The following is a 15,497-nucleotide window of genomic DNA, read 5'->3' as shown; positions in this document are numbered from 1 at the left end:
GCCACCATTTGGATTAAAAATCCCACATCCTCTCTGAATCATAACTCACTCAAATATGAACACAAACATGATACTTTCAGATTCAGTGTGACTCACACGTCCTTTGAGTGTTGTTATTGTCCACTGCATTTATATTTCAATAACTCTGCTTAGAAATCATAGAAGAAACGCCATTTTTTTAACTACAGAATTTGCCTGAGAATCTTTTTTTTTTCAAATTCAACTTTATTATATTAATCCAGCGACAGTTGTCTTTTACTGGTGCTGTAAACAAACATTTGAAAAAGTGAGGCTCAAGTTGCAGCCAACAGTTAACTAACTGACTCCATGGTAACATTATACTTCCTGTTTACATCCCTGAAAGCCTCAAAATGATGGCAATTGTAGTTCCAGGAATAGCTCAGTTGTCAGGGTAAAACGTTGGCAGTTAATGTTAACCTAGTCTCTAAAGTCTGGAGGCAGAACTGCAGGAGATAATGTTGCTGAGACGGTGACAGTTAAAGTCTGTGTTCCAACATCTGTAAACGTGAAACCATTCGATATTTTTAATGAGACTTCAGGACAGCTGTGTTTGTGGCCTCCCGAAACATGGTGCTTTTTTGTGCCTAAACCTAACCAGAGCTTAAGCAGTGTTTTTTGAAAATTGGAAAATTGAACCTGCAACATAAAGCAAGGTTCTGACTTTTCTGTGGTTTTGCAGAAATGTACTTTGCCATCATTTAGTCTGGTGATGGGGTTGTCAAGAAGAACTCATCAACATATAGACAACAAAGTTAACAGTTTTACTCCGCAGGGTCCACAGTTGTCTGTTTTCTCTCTCTCGCTTTTGGCCCTGAAGACTTTCCAACCTCTTAACAAATATATTTTCATTTTGCTTATTTGTCTAATTCTCCTACCCAAAATATGTGACGGTGAGCAAGCAGCTAGAGGGCTAGAGTGTCTTGCTCAAGGACACTTCAAAATTGTTGTTGTCGGGATTGTGCGCAGTGCCACGGTGTCGTGTTGTAATGCTGGCATACCACCACCGTGTACTTATGGTTAACCTTCCTCTGCTACAAAACCCCTCACCTTCCTCTCTTAACAAGAGTTGTTTACTGGCTTCTGATAAAAATTCATCCATAAATATACACCTCAATTTCCACTTCACCTTCAATTTCACGTCATACAACCAACCACATTCCCGGCAAAGTCATCATCGGCTAATCATGTTGGAGCAGTTACTGCATATGAAATTATTTTAAGATGTGCATTGGGCAGGACTGACGTGCGGTAGTTTATATCCGGAACTAGAACCAGCGTGCAGCTCTGATAGGCAGCTACATGGCGTGCTGCTGTATCGGCCTGATACCAGGCTGTGTCTAATATGGTGGGGATTGACTTCCTCTTGCTGGCTCCCAGGTAGTGTGGGGGATTTAAACTATTTTACCTCCCCAGATCTTCACACCTTCCCTCAGGCCCTCTCACCTCGATGCCTTAAATATTAATGGTAAATCGGTGGATAGTGGATGAGTGAGGAGGGGAGAGGGCTGACAGCTTAATCATGGAGGCAGCAGCCTCCCTCTCTCCTCTTCTCTAACGCTGTGGGCGGCTGTCACCACGACCTACATGATGTAATCACCTCCATAACCCTGATATGGGCCACAGAGGGCCTTGCAGCCAGAGATAGAGAAACAGAGAAGGGGTGGTGAGGGGGGACCTTAGGGAGCTTCCAGCAGAGGATCATTTAAAGTCAAAACCCACAGAGAGTAACTATGAAGTCGTAAGAATTGTGGAGGATAGAAAAGTCAACGTATAGCTCCAAATAAAGGACTGACCTTTTTTGGGGGGGATGTTCTGCCACAGCTCTCAAACACTTAAACCTTAAACCAACCTCAAAATAGAGTAAGAGCTATTTTGTGTTGCTGCTCTGCCCTGTTCAGTCTGCATGCAGTCAGCAAAAAACACAACAGACATCTGTGGTCTCTTCTATTCTTCTATTCTAAGTTATTGATATTTTCTTTTTTCTTATTACTTATTAAACCATGTTGATGGATAAAGGTACAGCAGGTGGGCTGTGAGATGTCATTCACAATAAATTACAGAAAGTTTTTCATTTTCAATTTTGTTATTAAGTTTGAACTTGCCATACAATACAATAATTACTAAATATTTAATCAGAACTAATAAAACAAGGGCGTTAAATAACATGTTATTCTTTATTTATCTGACCTATTTTTATCTGGTGTTGTGTTTAAGTCATCTAAGGGTCTTTATTAGGAATACTTCATGTTAGTCTTGTGTGTTGATCGGAGTTGTGATTAAAGGGTTTGGTGGGTCGCAGAAGATTTCCCAGTCCCGGGTCGCGTCATTCTGAAGTTTGGCTGCAGTAGGTGATATAAGCAGGAAATGTGGTGTTGCAACAGTGACAGTGACTAGCTATTGGCTACACCTCAGCCCTGTTTTATTAAGTTGAAGTCTTTTTTAAAGGCTTTTATTTTATTAGACCAAAAATACATTTGGGAGAGTCTGTGCCAAAGATCATAGCACATTAGATCCTAGCAGTACAGCAAAATAGATCACTATAAATCCTGTCAAAGGATACAACTTTTCCTCAACAAACCTCAGAGACTTCTGCTTGAATGTTACGGGTTAATAACGCATTTATTCATCTCTATTATGTAAAGGAAAAAGTACTTTAATAAGAGACCACAACAGATAGGGTATGACACAGATCAAAATTACTACCACAGGCAGTTACCTCTTTAACTCAAGCACTTCATACTTGACATTTTGAGAGACTCTACATAAAAGAAGGTTAAAACCTCAGGCATTTTCAGGACAATAAACCATGCATGGGTAACCCTTAAAATGGGGAGTTAAACACAGCCAGAGTGTCATGGACTCAGCGGGACAGCCTCTGTCTCTATCTTGTAATAGAGCTGTGCTGTATTTAAAGATATGGAGGTGAACAAAGAGGTGGAAGTCGACCACTTCTGCCTTTGTTGCTCGCTCTATATACGACAAGAGGATGTTTTCAATCAGCCCTTCAGGTACTGACAGCACAGAGAGGGAAAAGGTTTTGATCTGAGGATGTTACAGTTCATTGTCATCTATATTTTATAATGGCAATACCTTGAGTTTGGCACGCGCTGCTGTTTCAAACGTTTTGGATTTTCAGCTGGACAACAGACTGCTGGGGAGCTGGAGGGACTTACTGCCAGAACAAGATGGGAATACCCCTTTTGGGTAGTTGACTGACACAAACAGAGAATACAGTATACATGTAGTTGTTGCTACTAGTAACTGAGAGGCAACTGGACCTTGACACTAAGTTTTTGCAGTATTAATGTTTTTCAAGTCAGATTTGCTGTGATTTAAAAAGTTTTGTACTTTAGTCTCAACTATTTTTAATGATATGCAAAAAAGATATATAAACAAAATAACTATATTAAACGCCGCAGTGAACTTGGGCTTGACTGATGGGAACTGTGTCTCCCTTCAGCTAACATTTAGAGTAAAATAGTTCTGTGGCCCGAAGGTGACACAAACAGGACAGGAATTGACAGGAGAAGATTGAACAGCATCAGGCAAGATTCCTGAGAGACCTCTTCTCATTATCTGTCTCCAAGTTCCAGTATTTCCCATGTGGGAAGAGGGGTCTGAACCAAAACAAGGATGTGAATATGAAACAGATCACTGCTACCTGTCTTGACCTGTTAAAATCAATACAATCGAGCTCATCGACGCAGCACAGGCCATGCATCTTGAACAAGGCACAGCGGACAGTAAGTCTGAAGGAAAAAAATCAGTTGCCCTTCTTACCCCGTTTATAGGATATGTCTTCCATCCGAGCTCTCCAAGCACAGACGTCGTATCCAGCAGCACAACTGAAATGAGGAAAATACAACCATTAGCAACCTGTCAACACACAAAAAGTCCCACTTTCACACCGGAAATTGAAAAATCAGTCATAAACATGTTCATTTAGACATTTTTCATATTAACAGAAATGACTTTCTCGGATGAATATTTATGAGCGTGGCGGCGTGTACAGTGGGAGCAACGCTTTTGCTACTTGCGACACAATTTGGGGACTGATGGATTGCAGTCAGATTGCTGTCAACAGTCCATTCCCTGCCTGGCTTTGGTTCAATCTCACACACAACAAGGTGCTCTTCTTCTACCTATGACCGAGGGATAGATCTGTTCTCATCCCCCTCCATGAGAATATGTGTTTTGTTGAGCCAAGTATTAATCAATACCTGGCTTTTTGTGGATGTAAATTAGAGCTTTGGTATTGCATTTTGCCGGAGTTCAATATGCAATGATATTAATCTTGGTGCAGCATAATAATATCATTGTCAGTTGAATCTAACCTTCCAGGTAGAGTTAAAAAAAACAAAACAATTTTACCCAGGAAAATATTGCCATCCTTGACAATATTTTGTCTCGCTCTCAAGGACAGTAGATTTAATAATTCAGGGGGAAAGCGTCTCTCCCAGCGACAAGTGATTTACAGTGCAAAGGAGCAGATATGGCTTCCTGAATTTACCTTCAGCGTGAGGCCATCATAACATCACTAAATTAAAAAAAGTGTTTTTTGCCTACGTGTGACAACATTGGGGAATAGACAGACAGTAGACACGGATCCTGTTGCATTGTCAAAATCCATAAATATTACATGGAGCCCATCCAGTCACCAAAAGCACAATGTGTGCGTGACAGTACAGTTATGTCCTAATTATGTGTGGAAAACACTTGGTATTCAGGGTGAGAGTGATAGCTTGCAGAAAAACAACAACACTAGACCCGAGAGGCTGGTTTAAAGCCAATCATCTCCCTCACGTGCTACGAGTGATCATCGTCGAATCTCATCAGTAGTCGCAAAACAATCAGAATTTCATCTCTAAACTTGTCCTTGAGCAGCCATTGACTCAGATCCTCAATGTGAAGCTGTGAAGCACACATTCTTACTACTGACGCTGATTTGTGATAACTTATCCTGTACTTTACTACTTGGATAAGGCAAGAGTCAGTTTATTATGATTGTCCATTTAGAGCTCTGTAAGCTGTCCTCGGGGGGCTCATCATGCCTACACAAATCTCTATCAATGACAAAATATCCGGAATAAATCTCTATTTGCATAATTGCTCTGGAAAAGCTAGTTATTACAACTCAATTGACATTAAAGGAGGTAGTAGTCCGAATGCTGTTATACATCATCACGTCAAGGCGGAAGAAAAGTGATGTTTGTATCTGTGAATGGACCCTGACAGGATCAAGACGAGCAGAAAGGAGGAATTTCTGAGTCTGTCTGTTCCCCAGTTATGAGCCAGTACACTGCTGATGGAGCCTGGTTGACAGAGATTGTCCAAGCATCTGCTCACTGAGCTTTTCATTGTGTGTGCATGTATGTGTCTGTCATACACAACTAAATGCTCCTCTACTTCCATTCATCTCCCAGAGAGCCGGTACGGGACATGCTGCTGTGGCACAATGTAACACCTGTTTTGAATCGAGCCAGACGGCCGCGTCGCAACATCCAAGATTTAAGAAAGGCGTCCAGGATGTGAGAGTGTTGTCAGAGTTAACAAATTCAGCACGGGCAAAAAAAATGCAGCTTGATGCCCGCAGCACTGCTGTGGTTATTCAGCAGACAAATGTATTCAAAAACCATGAAAAAGAAAGAAAAAAGAATATTCTTCCTAACTATATTGTAAAAAAAAAATCTTCTTACATAATAACTGCTGGATGATGGATAAAATATTCTTCAAATCTATTCGAAATTGTAATATTATCTGTTTTTCTATGAACTGACAGACATCACAAGCCCTTTAGACTGAGCCCCAGTCGCTGTATCTCTAAAGCATCCCAAGCAGCAATTGTAAAAAATTATAATGGAACTCTTGATTTTTATTATAACATAAGCCTTTTGATTGTCATATTGTAAAATACAACTCATAACGGCTCATAATTATTCTGCCATGATTCTAGTAGAAAAGATGTTTCTCGCAGCGAAATACAGCGAAGTTCCACTTGTCCAAGAGCCAAAATAAGGATTTGTTGAAAAATTCACTACAACTTTAAAATCTATTATCTGATTGTCTTCAGTAGATTGCAGATCTCTGCCGGATGTGTCTGGGAGCATGTGGGTATGGGAGTGCAGTGGTGTTTTTCTGGCCACCCACTTAATTTAAATCCAGGATTCATCCTCCTTGTGGGTTTGTTTTTTGGGTCTCTACTAACTACTGGTGGTAAATTTACATCAATTTCAATAAGTTGTCCAAAAAACAAAACAATGAGCTGAGAGAGGCTAAACTGGTCTGAAGAGCTGAGTTGACCTGCGGAGTCAGGTAGTACCGGTAACTGTCTCCAATAGATCCATTCCATATTACACACAGTCATTTGAGCCATTGTTAATGTAAAATATTGATTAGTTTAGCTTTAATTAGGTTTACTGTATCAGTCTGGTGGCTCTGCCTATATATACGTTCGTATATAGTACGTTTGGCTAAACGTCAATCATAATTTTACTACTTAGACACACTGTTTTATGCACTCTGGTCTCGTTGCCTCGCCGACCAAAAATCCATTGACATATGCGAGGAGACATAAAAGCAATGAGGTGCTGAGGTCATGTTAATGGAGTGGCAACTCCTGGTGCGCTACAGCGCGTACTCTAAAACACAGTGTGTGCTTCCTGAAACGTGGATCACAAGTGATGTTTTTAAGGAGGGAGAAATATGTTTCCCCTAAGATTTGAAAGTGGCATTATTGAAATGTCATCAGTAAAAATCCATACTGTCAGAGAGAGTCAGACAAGTTCAAGTTCACACAGTAATTGACATTTTACTACAGCTTGACAAGTATAACTTTGAATCAATACCATTATTTTTTTATAAGGTTGCTGATAAATGTTATGTTAAGATATTTGGTGGTTTTAAATGCATCAATCTTTAGGACGTTATTTTCCAAATAATCGCATTGGTCTTGGGGACGACCTCCGAAACAACGTTTAAATCGCAGAATCTACTGTGAACTTTCTGCACTCTCTACTAACTCCATCAGTGGAACATACATAAAACATTTCCGCCTCCTATTTTGAGAAAGTATGAGTGTCAGTAGGTGGTGTTTTTCTCTGTCTCTTCTCTTGTCAGACCACTGTGGCATTATGCTACCTGCCTGGTTTTTCTTCTCTTTATCCGGGACAACATGAAAACATTACAGCAAATTATGAACACTGACCTTTTCAAAATGTGCAATTGAAACCCATTTAATAAATCCTGTTGTTGTTATATCAATCTGAAATAAGCTTGAGAAAAACAGACATTGATTTATATGCAAATGTAGCAGATTATTGACTGACCATCATTTACATCACAGCGAGGGAAGGCTTCATGCTGATCCTTTCACTCCTCTTCTTGCAGTCCTACTCTCTCTCTCCTGCACTAGCTTAGTTGAATATTTCCTTCTTGTTGGCCAGTTTTTGGATCTGTTCCAGGGTCTCTGTGTGACTTTTTTTCTGCCCGCTAATGCCAGGTCTGCACCATGTCAGTGCCAGTGCCAGGCTGGAGGACAAGCTGGCAATGCAAATGGTGTTAATGGACACCATTAGACTACTGTGGGCAGGTAGGTAGCACAGGCTCTGGAGGACAGCCTAATCATTGAAAGTTGGCCTTGTTGCTCACTGCAGTGAGCAATTTCACACTTCACTTTACTATAAATAAAGAACAGCTGATGTACATTAGGTGCCAATGTGGAGAAGTATCCAGCAGGGAACATTTCAGAGTTGGATCAAAAAACTGTGTTTCTGACTTTATAAGAGCTTCATGGAGAGATTCTATTAGGTTGTTTTTTTTTGTTTTTGAATCAGCAGCAAAAAAAAGCACCAGTTCAAACACACTTCAAAATGAAACCCTTCTGGTGTGACAGCTTTGTACCAGCTTTATTTAATACAATACAAAATATAGTTACACGGTTTCCACAGACAGCAGCATGTGTATGTGTTTGTATGTATTTGAATGCATGGGCACTTTTACTTGCCTGTCTGTGTATTCTGGTTTGGGTAAATGTCTACTGAGGAGCTTAACGGCCGAGCCTGTCCTCATCAGTAAAACGACCATATAGATAGCAAACGAAAGCAGCTTATTATGACCTGTGTTTATGTGAGGAGGAGTAGTGTGAGTATGGCATGGTAAAAGTGAATGGTCTGTAGAGGGAGGGGGTCCGGGATGAACAGTCAGGTTAAACAAGCACAGGGATTTCCTTCAGGAGATCGCTGTTAGTGTTCAGTATAAAACCAGACGTCAACTTACATCGTGAAATTACGTCAGGTACATAACATAAGTTACTTGGGTGAAGCATTGTGTTGCTAACAGAAGTGAAGTGATTTTAACCTAAACCACAATGTATTTCGAAACGTATCCAAGTAGTTTTCATGCCTCAACCTAATTAATTATTTTTCTTGGCTAAACCTAACCAGGTAGTTTTGTCGTCTAGACCTAATCAAGTAGTTTCAGTGCCTTAACTTAACCAAGCAGTTGTGTCTAAACCTAACCAGGTAGTTTTAGTTCCTTAACCCAACTAAGAAGTATTAGTGTCCAAACCTATCCAAGTACTCTCAGTGCCGGAACCTAACCAAAGAGTTTTACTGCCTTAACCTAATCAAACTGCCACAAAGTCCAGTACGTGTGTCACTGTTGCGCTGCAGCAGTCATGTCGCCTTTGGGAACAGTGACAATCAATTCAGTCGTTTAGGTATGAGGATGCGCTGTAACTGCCAGTGTACACTACTGCCTGCTTGTACATATCCATCCATCCTGTCTCTCTCTCTCTGTTTCCTTCTTTACCCCTCTATAGAGTTATCTTTTAGCGAGGCACCCACAGACCCTGCCTGGAGCTGAGGGTCCTTTGGGATTTCCACTGCTTAGATATAAATAGAACATGAGCTGGCCAGCTCATAAATATATGGAGCTCCAGTAGAATGATGACATCTCCTGTCTGGCCTACAACCCTCATAGGCCACACAAACACCTCAAAATAACTATGGCGCTAACAACAGACCCAAAGGCAGTCTCCTCCACTGTTACTCCATGTAAATTAGAATCGAGAGCAGTTTGAGTATTCAGACGAATGTGCTACTGGCTGTCTGCAGTTGTGTACATCTTTGCCTTATTCAAGTATAGCAAGCCAAAAATATGCTACAATGGTTCAATTTGGAGATATCTGAGTTTCTTATAACAGCAAATCTTTCTGACCAAGTTGCTCCTAGCAACATGCTGGTTGTAAAAGATTAATGAAACACCTTTTTGTATGCAGTAGAAGTGTTTTCCCCCAAAACTATTGTGTAAAAAGCAAAGCAAGCCCGAGTTCTGAACTAAAAAGACAAACAATTTCAATTTGCAAGCTTCATACCTTCCAACTCTGACAAACGGCAAGTCTTGTTTAATAACAAACAACATTTGATGAACAGACACTTGTAAAAACTGATTTTGGTGAGTATTTGGTTTGAGGATTGCACATTGTCATTTAGCGGTGTAAACAAGGTACAGGGCCCTCAACAGATGAGGGGATGATATGCTGTGAAATGGAAATCTATCCATAGCTGAGGCAACCTGACAGGCATGACAGGCTTTTCAACACGTCTCCACACTCCACCAAGATCAAACATCCAGCCACATAATAAATGGCAGCAAAGCAAATCCTCAAATGTGCTTGATTAGATCTGATATAGGCTCTAAGTGTTTTAAATGAGAGATTAGTGAAGGGAATTCTTGCCAATAATATGTGATTTAGCCATTCAGCACAGGGTCAAGTACTGCTGCTAATGCTGAGTGTACGCAAGTTGTAGTATCTAGAAGTGCGGCAGAGGGCAACCACAGTGATTTAAACGTTTCTCTTTTACTTTAACACTTGGCCTAAGGATGTAAAAATGTTTTCATAAGTAATATAAATGCACAAGACCAAAAAATGAGTATTTCTTTCCTATAGTTGAACGTTTGAGCTTCAAAACTTCAGTTTGACACAAGAGGCCTGTTTTCACATCCACTGCATCTGCGCTAATTGAAAAGCAACAGTTTGGAAGCCGATCCTGGTCCAATAATCAGCGTACACAGATGTGATGTGGAAACTTGAAACCTCCAGTGAACACGTACTGAGAATGAGCATTACAGTATGTGCGATCTTTAACGAGGGAGGAGAAGGTGATGAGAGGGTGATAGGTGGTAATTATACTTTTTCCTGCTGAAACCATGTAAAGACTTGTATTAAACATGTTCTTTATATGCCTTAATTCTTGTGGAGGGGGTCTTTATATCTGTGTCACCTGGTAATTTCCCAAAGTGTCAATGTCATTAGTGTTGCATTCAGTTATTAGGTCTGTTCCAGTCAGAGGTGGCAAGAGCAGACACGTTCTTTACTCAATTATGTACAGATACTAATTATGTACAATAAAGGGTCTGAAATGGACAAGTATAAGAGTAAAAGGTATCCCTCTGAAGGACATTTTTCTAAAAGGCCATTTCTGTGCAAAGCTAACTGAGCCTGAGCCTTTGTCACTACACGCCTTTTCTCCCCATTGGAGTCTCCCTCTCTTTTCTGTTTCCGTCTTGTTTCATCTCGCTATGTCTGCCGTGCGTGACTCACACTGGTTGAAATCAGTCTTGCGAAGGCGGCATGCAATGACGCAAATTTTAAAAAATAATCAATAATTCCCCTCAAGTGCATTCAAACTAAAGTAACAAGCCTGTTTTGAAAATGTAAGGAGTAGAAAGTACAGATATGTGTGTTTAAATGTAAGTAGTCAAAGTCAAAAGTTGTCAGAAGTTCGTACCTCTGGCTCTCTCCCTGCTTTCCAGTCTAAATCTTTGGCTCTTCTGACTACGAAAGGCAAAAACGCCTCCATGTCCTTCAAGCTCAGTCTACTCATGTCCACAGCTACTCAGATGAAGTCTAATCAGACAAAACAAGTGAAAACACCTGTGTGGGTGTAAAGGGCTTAACTCAAACAAGCTTCAGGTGTCTGCAGCCTCGACGGTCGGAGAACCCAATGTATGTTTTGCATAACAGTCGCCAATAACATACCGCATATGTAAGTATAACTGGCAGCTAATGGACTAAGATATGCAACACCAACAGCATGGTTTATTTAAGACCAAAGCTAATTCACATGACTGACATTTTAAAAATTGCTCAGCATTCACCGAGGCACATTTGCTCGACCGCTCGTGACTTTGACGGGAGTTATTTTCCTCGAGTGTGGAGTGGATCTTGTTCACCAGGTGGCCATAAAGCTCGCGTACAATAAAACTCAACAATCATTATCTTAATACAGGAATGCCTTTGAGGAAGCCGAGCCCTTACTAAATTAACAGTCTCCAGCCTGGAGGAGTCATCTCAGTGTCTCCGGGCGGGGAAGCTTCGTGGGGAGACCTTTTATTACATGTAGCAGCGTGTGCTCCACTTAACAGTAATAAGGTAGAAATTGAGAGAGCTTTCACATGGATTAAAATTCATTTTTCATACCTAGAGCTCACAAGTATGTATATAACTTTATATACTGTGGATAAAATGCATCTCCAGTGTTTGCAAAGTGATAGTTTTAGCATAAACCCAATGTCTTGCTCCTGTGTAATGAGAATTCACATGCACAGGTGGTCACAACACACAAACCCACGCTGCGGCTTTCCGAGTCAAAGGTGCAGACTTAACATTTTTTGCGGCTGCTCTCTGTCTCTCTCTCTCTGATTGATTGATTTTACTTGACAGCTCGCTGCTGGTGAGTATCTCCCTCGTCTACAGCGGTGATGGTGATAGTGGTGCCCCGCGGGTGGTAGCAGCGAGGGCGAAAGCTTTAATCAGCGCTCCACATAAATAAATGCAAAGAGTTGCGTTATTTTGATTATGATTTCATAACTCGATCCATTAAAGTCTCGTGCCTTCAAACTTGGAGAGGCGTTTTGACCAACAAAAATAACTCTCACATGTGGCGCTCATCCGTTTTCCTAGGATGTATTCGCTTGTGATTTTTCATAACCAAATCTCTCTGTCAGGAAAAAAAAAAAACAATCTGTGGAACAAAGACACCGTCCCCCAATTTACTGGGTACGAGCAATCCTTTGCTCGTGGAAAATTCTACAAGGGCTCAAGAAATCAGGTTAGCAAATGAGATTTGTGAATGTTCATTATGATAAATACAGCCGTCGCAGCCGACTTCACAAGGGAGGGAAATTGGAAAAAAAAAAATGAATAAAAGTAAAGATTATGGGAAGAGATCTACTGATGGGGGAAAACAGGCTTGTTCAAACCTGGCAGTGAGTGAGTAGAGCTTTGTTAATAACTGTCTGCACTCCCAGTTGGGTTGACGTGAGGGACTGTCTGATATGTTGCAGTGAGAGGAGGCACACAGGCGAGACGCGAAAGGTGATTGGTTTTTATTGTTCTCCTAACAGCTGACATCTCGCCCAATTTTGTTCGTGAAATCCCCAATTTTTTTGAGTTCTGTTTGTCACTGGTCAGAAGCATCAAAGTACACAAAAACACCTCTTGTGTGACGATGTTGGCTTTTGTCCCCAGGACGCAGCAGCTAGGCAGGAAAACAATGATTTCCTTTGGCTGGATCTCAACGTGAATTCAGCGGAAAAGGTCGAGGCGGACTCTTGCATCCAATTTAGTGTCTCCTCAATAGTCGCGCAAACGTAACACTGAATTGTCCCCAGCAATCAAGCCTGTGAAGCCACTCGGCCATTGTGTACAACAGGAAATTAATTTGGGAAAATATGAAAGTAATCCATTGACAAAACGAGCATATTGTGGCAAGGTGAGAAACATTTATGCCTCGGCTCCTAACGAGACACTTTTCTCTGTCATCTGAGTCATTATCAGCTTTTCCATTCTGAGCTGCACCGCGCTGTGGTGGATGACGACTGCAATTGTGCCGCTGAGGTCCCAGACCAGTCAATATGAAAGACTAAAGTACAATAGAAAGCAGGCATCAGTTCAATCATTCAATCTGTGGCGGAGAAAAACACAGAGTGAGGCAGTTATGTAGCAGCTGTCTGGGAGAACAGGGAGTAGCATCGCTCTTATTGAACTGAGAGAACAATAAAATATAACCTGGGGGGGCAGATCCCGCAGTGTCCCGCACAATCAATAAGACTATTTTAAACCTCACTGCTGCTGCGGCTGTGTGTGTGTGTGCATGTGTGTGCGCACACATGGAACACACACAAAAGTGCCAATGCCCACTCACATGCACACTCACGGATCATATAAAAAGACAGGTGGGCTGCAAGCTCATGCAAAAGAGGGATGCGGGAGTAAACAACGACCCACACACTCACTGTAGCCACACACACACACACACACACACACACACACACACACACACACACACAGAACAGATGTGTGCTTGTGTGCGTTCACACAAAGCAGCTCGCAATCTTTCACTGCTTGTGTCTGACATGTACCGCAGCACCTGCAGCACACAGACATGCAAGTCTCAAACAGGCGCTCAGTGCACATTCTCACACTGTCACCCACTTAATGATTCAATCTGGCTCCTCTACTGTCTGCTGAGTGTGTGTGTGTGTGTGTGTGTGTGTGTGTGTAATGTAGAATGTGTAATTAAAGCAGCCTCAGGGTTGTCATTTCAGCAGCCGATTTCCATAAAAACTGTATTTCATTTTAATATCTGGCTCAGTGTTTGGATAATTTTTTTTTTTTAAATCAGCTCAGGCAATCCATTGAACTCCCCTCGTAAAATAGTAAACTTTAAATCTGAATGTGCATTCTGTCATGGTGCATTTCAGAGCAAACAGGATGCTTAATTCGAGATGATTGAGACTAATATAAGTGAGGACATGGACATACATTTATTCACAAGAATATGCAGCTGTGATATTTGTCATTTAAGTAGGTTTTATCTATACTCTGGGTCACCTTTAATTTCACTTAAAAAAACAAAGAGGATTGGTGTAGATATGATATCTGACATTTCAAACTTGTCGGACCCTTTTCTTGCAGATCCTTGTCTGACTCTCGGCGTGTTATCAGTTTATTGATGCACCTTAACTACTTTATATGATGCCTGCTACTTTATCGGTTATTACAGTGAAAACAGTGCTGTTTGTAAATGATGGATTCACTGGAAAATGCGTTGGAACAGCACAGGTATTTTTTCAAATTCAGGAATCCTCTGAGCGGATCATTAAACTCACCTTGGTTGCAGTGGCTGAAGCGACTCGGGACAATTCCAAGAAAGAGTGCAACGAGGAAAAATCTGTGTCCAAAACTCATGTCTGCGGCAACATCTAGAGCTGTATCTGAGGTAACGTGGTTAGAGGAGTAAAAAGCGCGGCTGGATCCCTCCACGAGCACCGATCCACTGGTCCTGGTCCTTACATTCGGTCCCAGATGGAGAGAGATGCCGGCTGAAGGAGTAAGAGGAGATCCATCCCTTCACCTGGAGGCAGCGGCGGCGGTGGTGCGGAACGGAGAGGATTCGCACAAAGTCGCCCAAAATATTTAAAGTGAAACCAGACAATCAGTTTGACCCGAACCAAACATCTAGCTCCTAGCAACTTTGAAGACGTCCCATGCACTTCAGTGGCCGATGTTGCATTGTTTCAAATACACACTAAAAAATGTCCTTTTCAAACCTGCGTCTCCGTAGCGCACGGAGTCGTGACAGACTTGAGAAAACCCGCTGTTGGCACAGCAGTGCGCGGCTCGGCTCGGCTCGGATCGGACAACCAGCTCGCTGTCTCCAGCCTGGTCCGCTGCAGCAGCAGCAGCAGCAGCAGCGAGGTGGGGAAGGCGAACAGAGGAATGATTGGGATGCAGCGGAGGAGAAAGTAAAGCGGCGGCTACAGTGAGGGACTGTGCGCATCTGTGCAGGATGCTCGGCACTAGAGGGGGTTAGCTGACAAGGCAATGGCGTGTGTGTGTGTGTGTGTGTGCGTGTGTGTATGTGTGTTATCTGAATTGGTTCAAGTGCAGGGCTTCCCAATTTTTTCCACAGGGGCCCCAAAAAATAGACGTGTGGCCTTGCGTGATACCATTTTGAACCGGTTGACCCCATCTGACAGAATATTCTATTAGTTTACCTGTTATTACGTCACGTGAAAGAGAGGGAGCTTATCGAGTTTTTTTGTTGTTGTTGTTGTTGTTAATTAAATGTTAAACTGAATTAATTGATTGATCCAAATTGGATCCATTTGAAATCAATGCAGAGTAAAACAAAAAAATGTTTTAAAATTTTTGAATTGAACCTTTGTATGCAATCAACAGTGTGTATATTCAAATGCACTTTTTTGCAATAAAGGACAAACAGTACTTTGATGATTTAAAGGAACAGTTCACCCACAATTTTTTGATTCAGTCACCATCTACTCACCCTCATGCTGATGGAAAGTCAGGTGAAGTTTTGTCGTCCAACAAACATTTCTGGAGCTTCACAGCAAACAATGTTGCAGTATTCTCCTAAACAACTGAAGTAGATGGTGACTCGTTTTAAAAT

General features: G+C 41.6%; 1 protein-coding gene across 1 annotated transcript in view; it reads right to left on the bottom strand.

Moving 5' to 3' along the window:
• epha6 (eph receptor A6) overlaps window positions 1–14,923 on the bottom strand; it is a 182,396-nt gene extending 167,473 nt beyond the window's left edge. The window contains exons 1-2 of the mRNA XM_084361638.1: window positions 14,197–14,923; window positions 3,802–3,866 (exon numbers count right to left, since the gene is read on the bottom strand). Coding sequence (XP_084217764.1) covers window positions 3,802–3,866; window positions 14,197–14,275 — 144 coding nt within the window. The 5' untranslated portion in view covers window positions 14,276–14,923. The remainder of the gene's footprint in view (window positions 1–3,801; window positions 3,867–14,196) is intronic.
• Between the last annotated feature and the right edge of the window lie 574 nt (window positions 14,924–15,497).

This window comes from Pagrus pagrus (genome assembly GCF_965226575.1).
Source record: "Pagrus pagrus genome assembly, chromosome: 9".
In the NCBI taxonomy this organism is placed as follows: domain Eukaryota; kingdom Metazoa; phylum Chordata; class Actinopteri; order Spariformes; family Sparidae; genus Pagrus; species Pagrus pagrus.
This window is presented reverse-complemented; position numbering and strand designations above follow the sequence as displayed.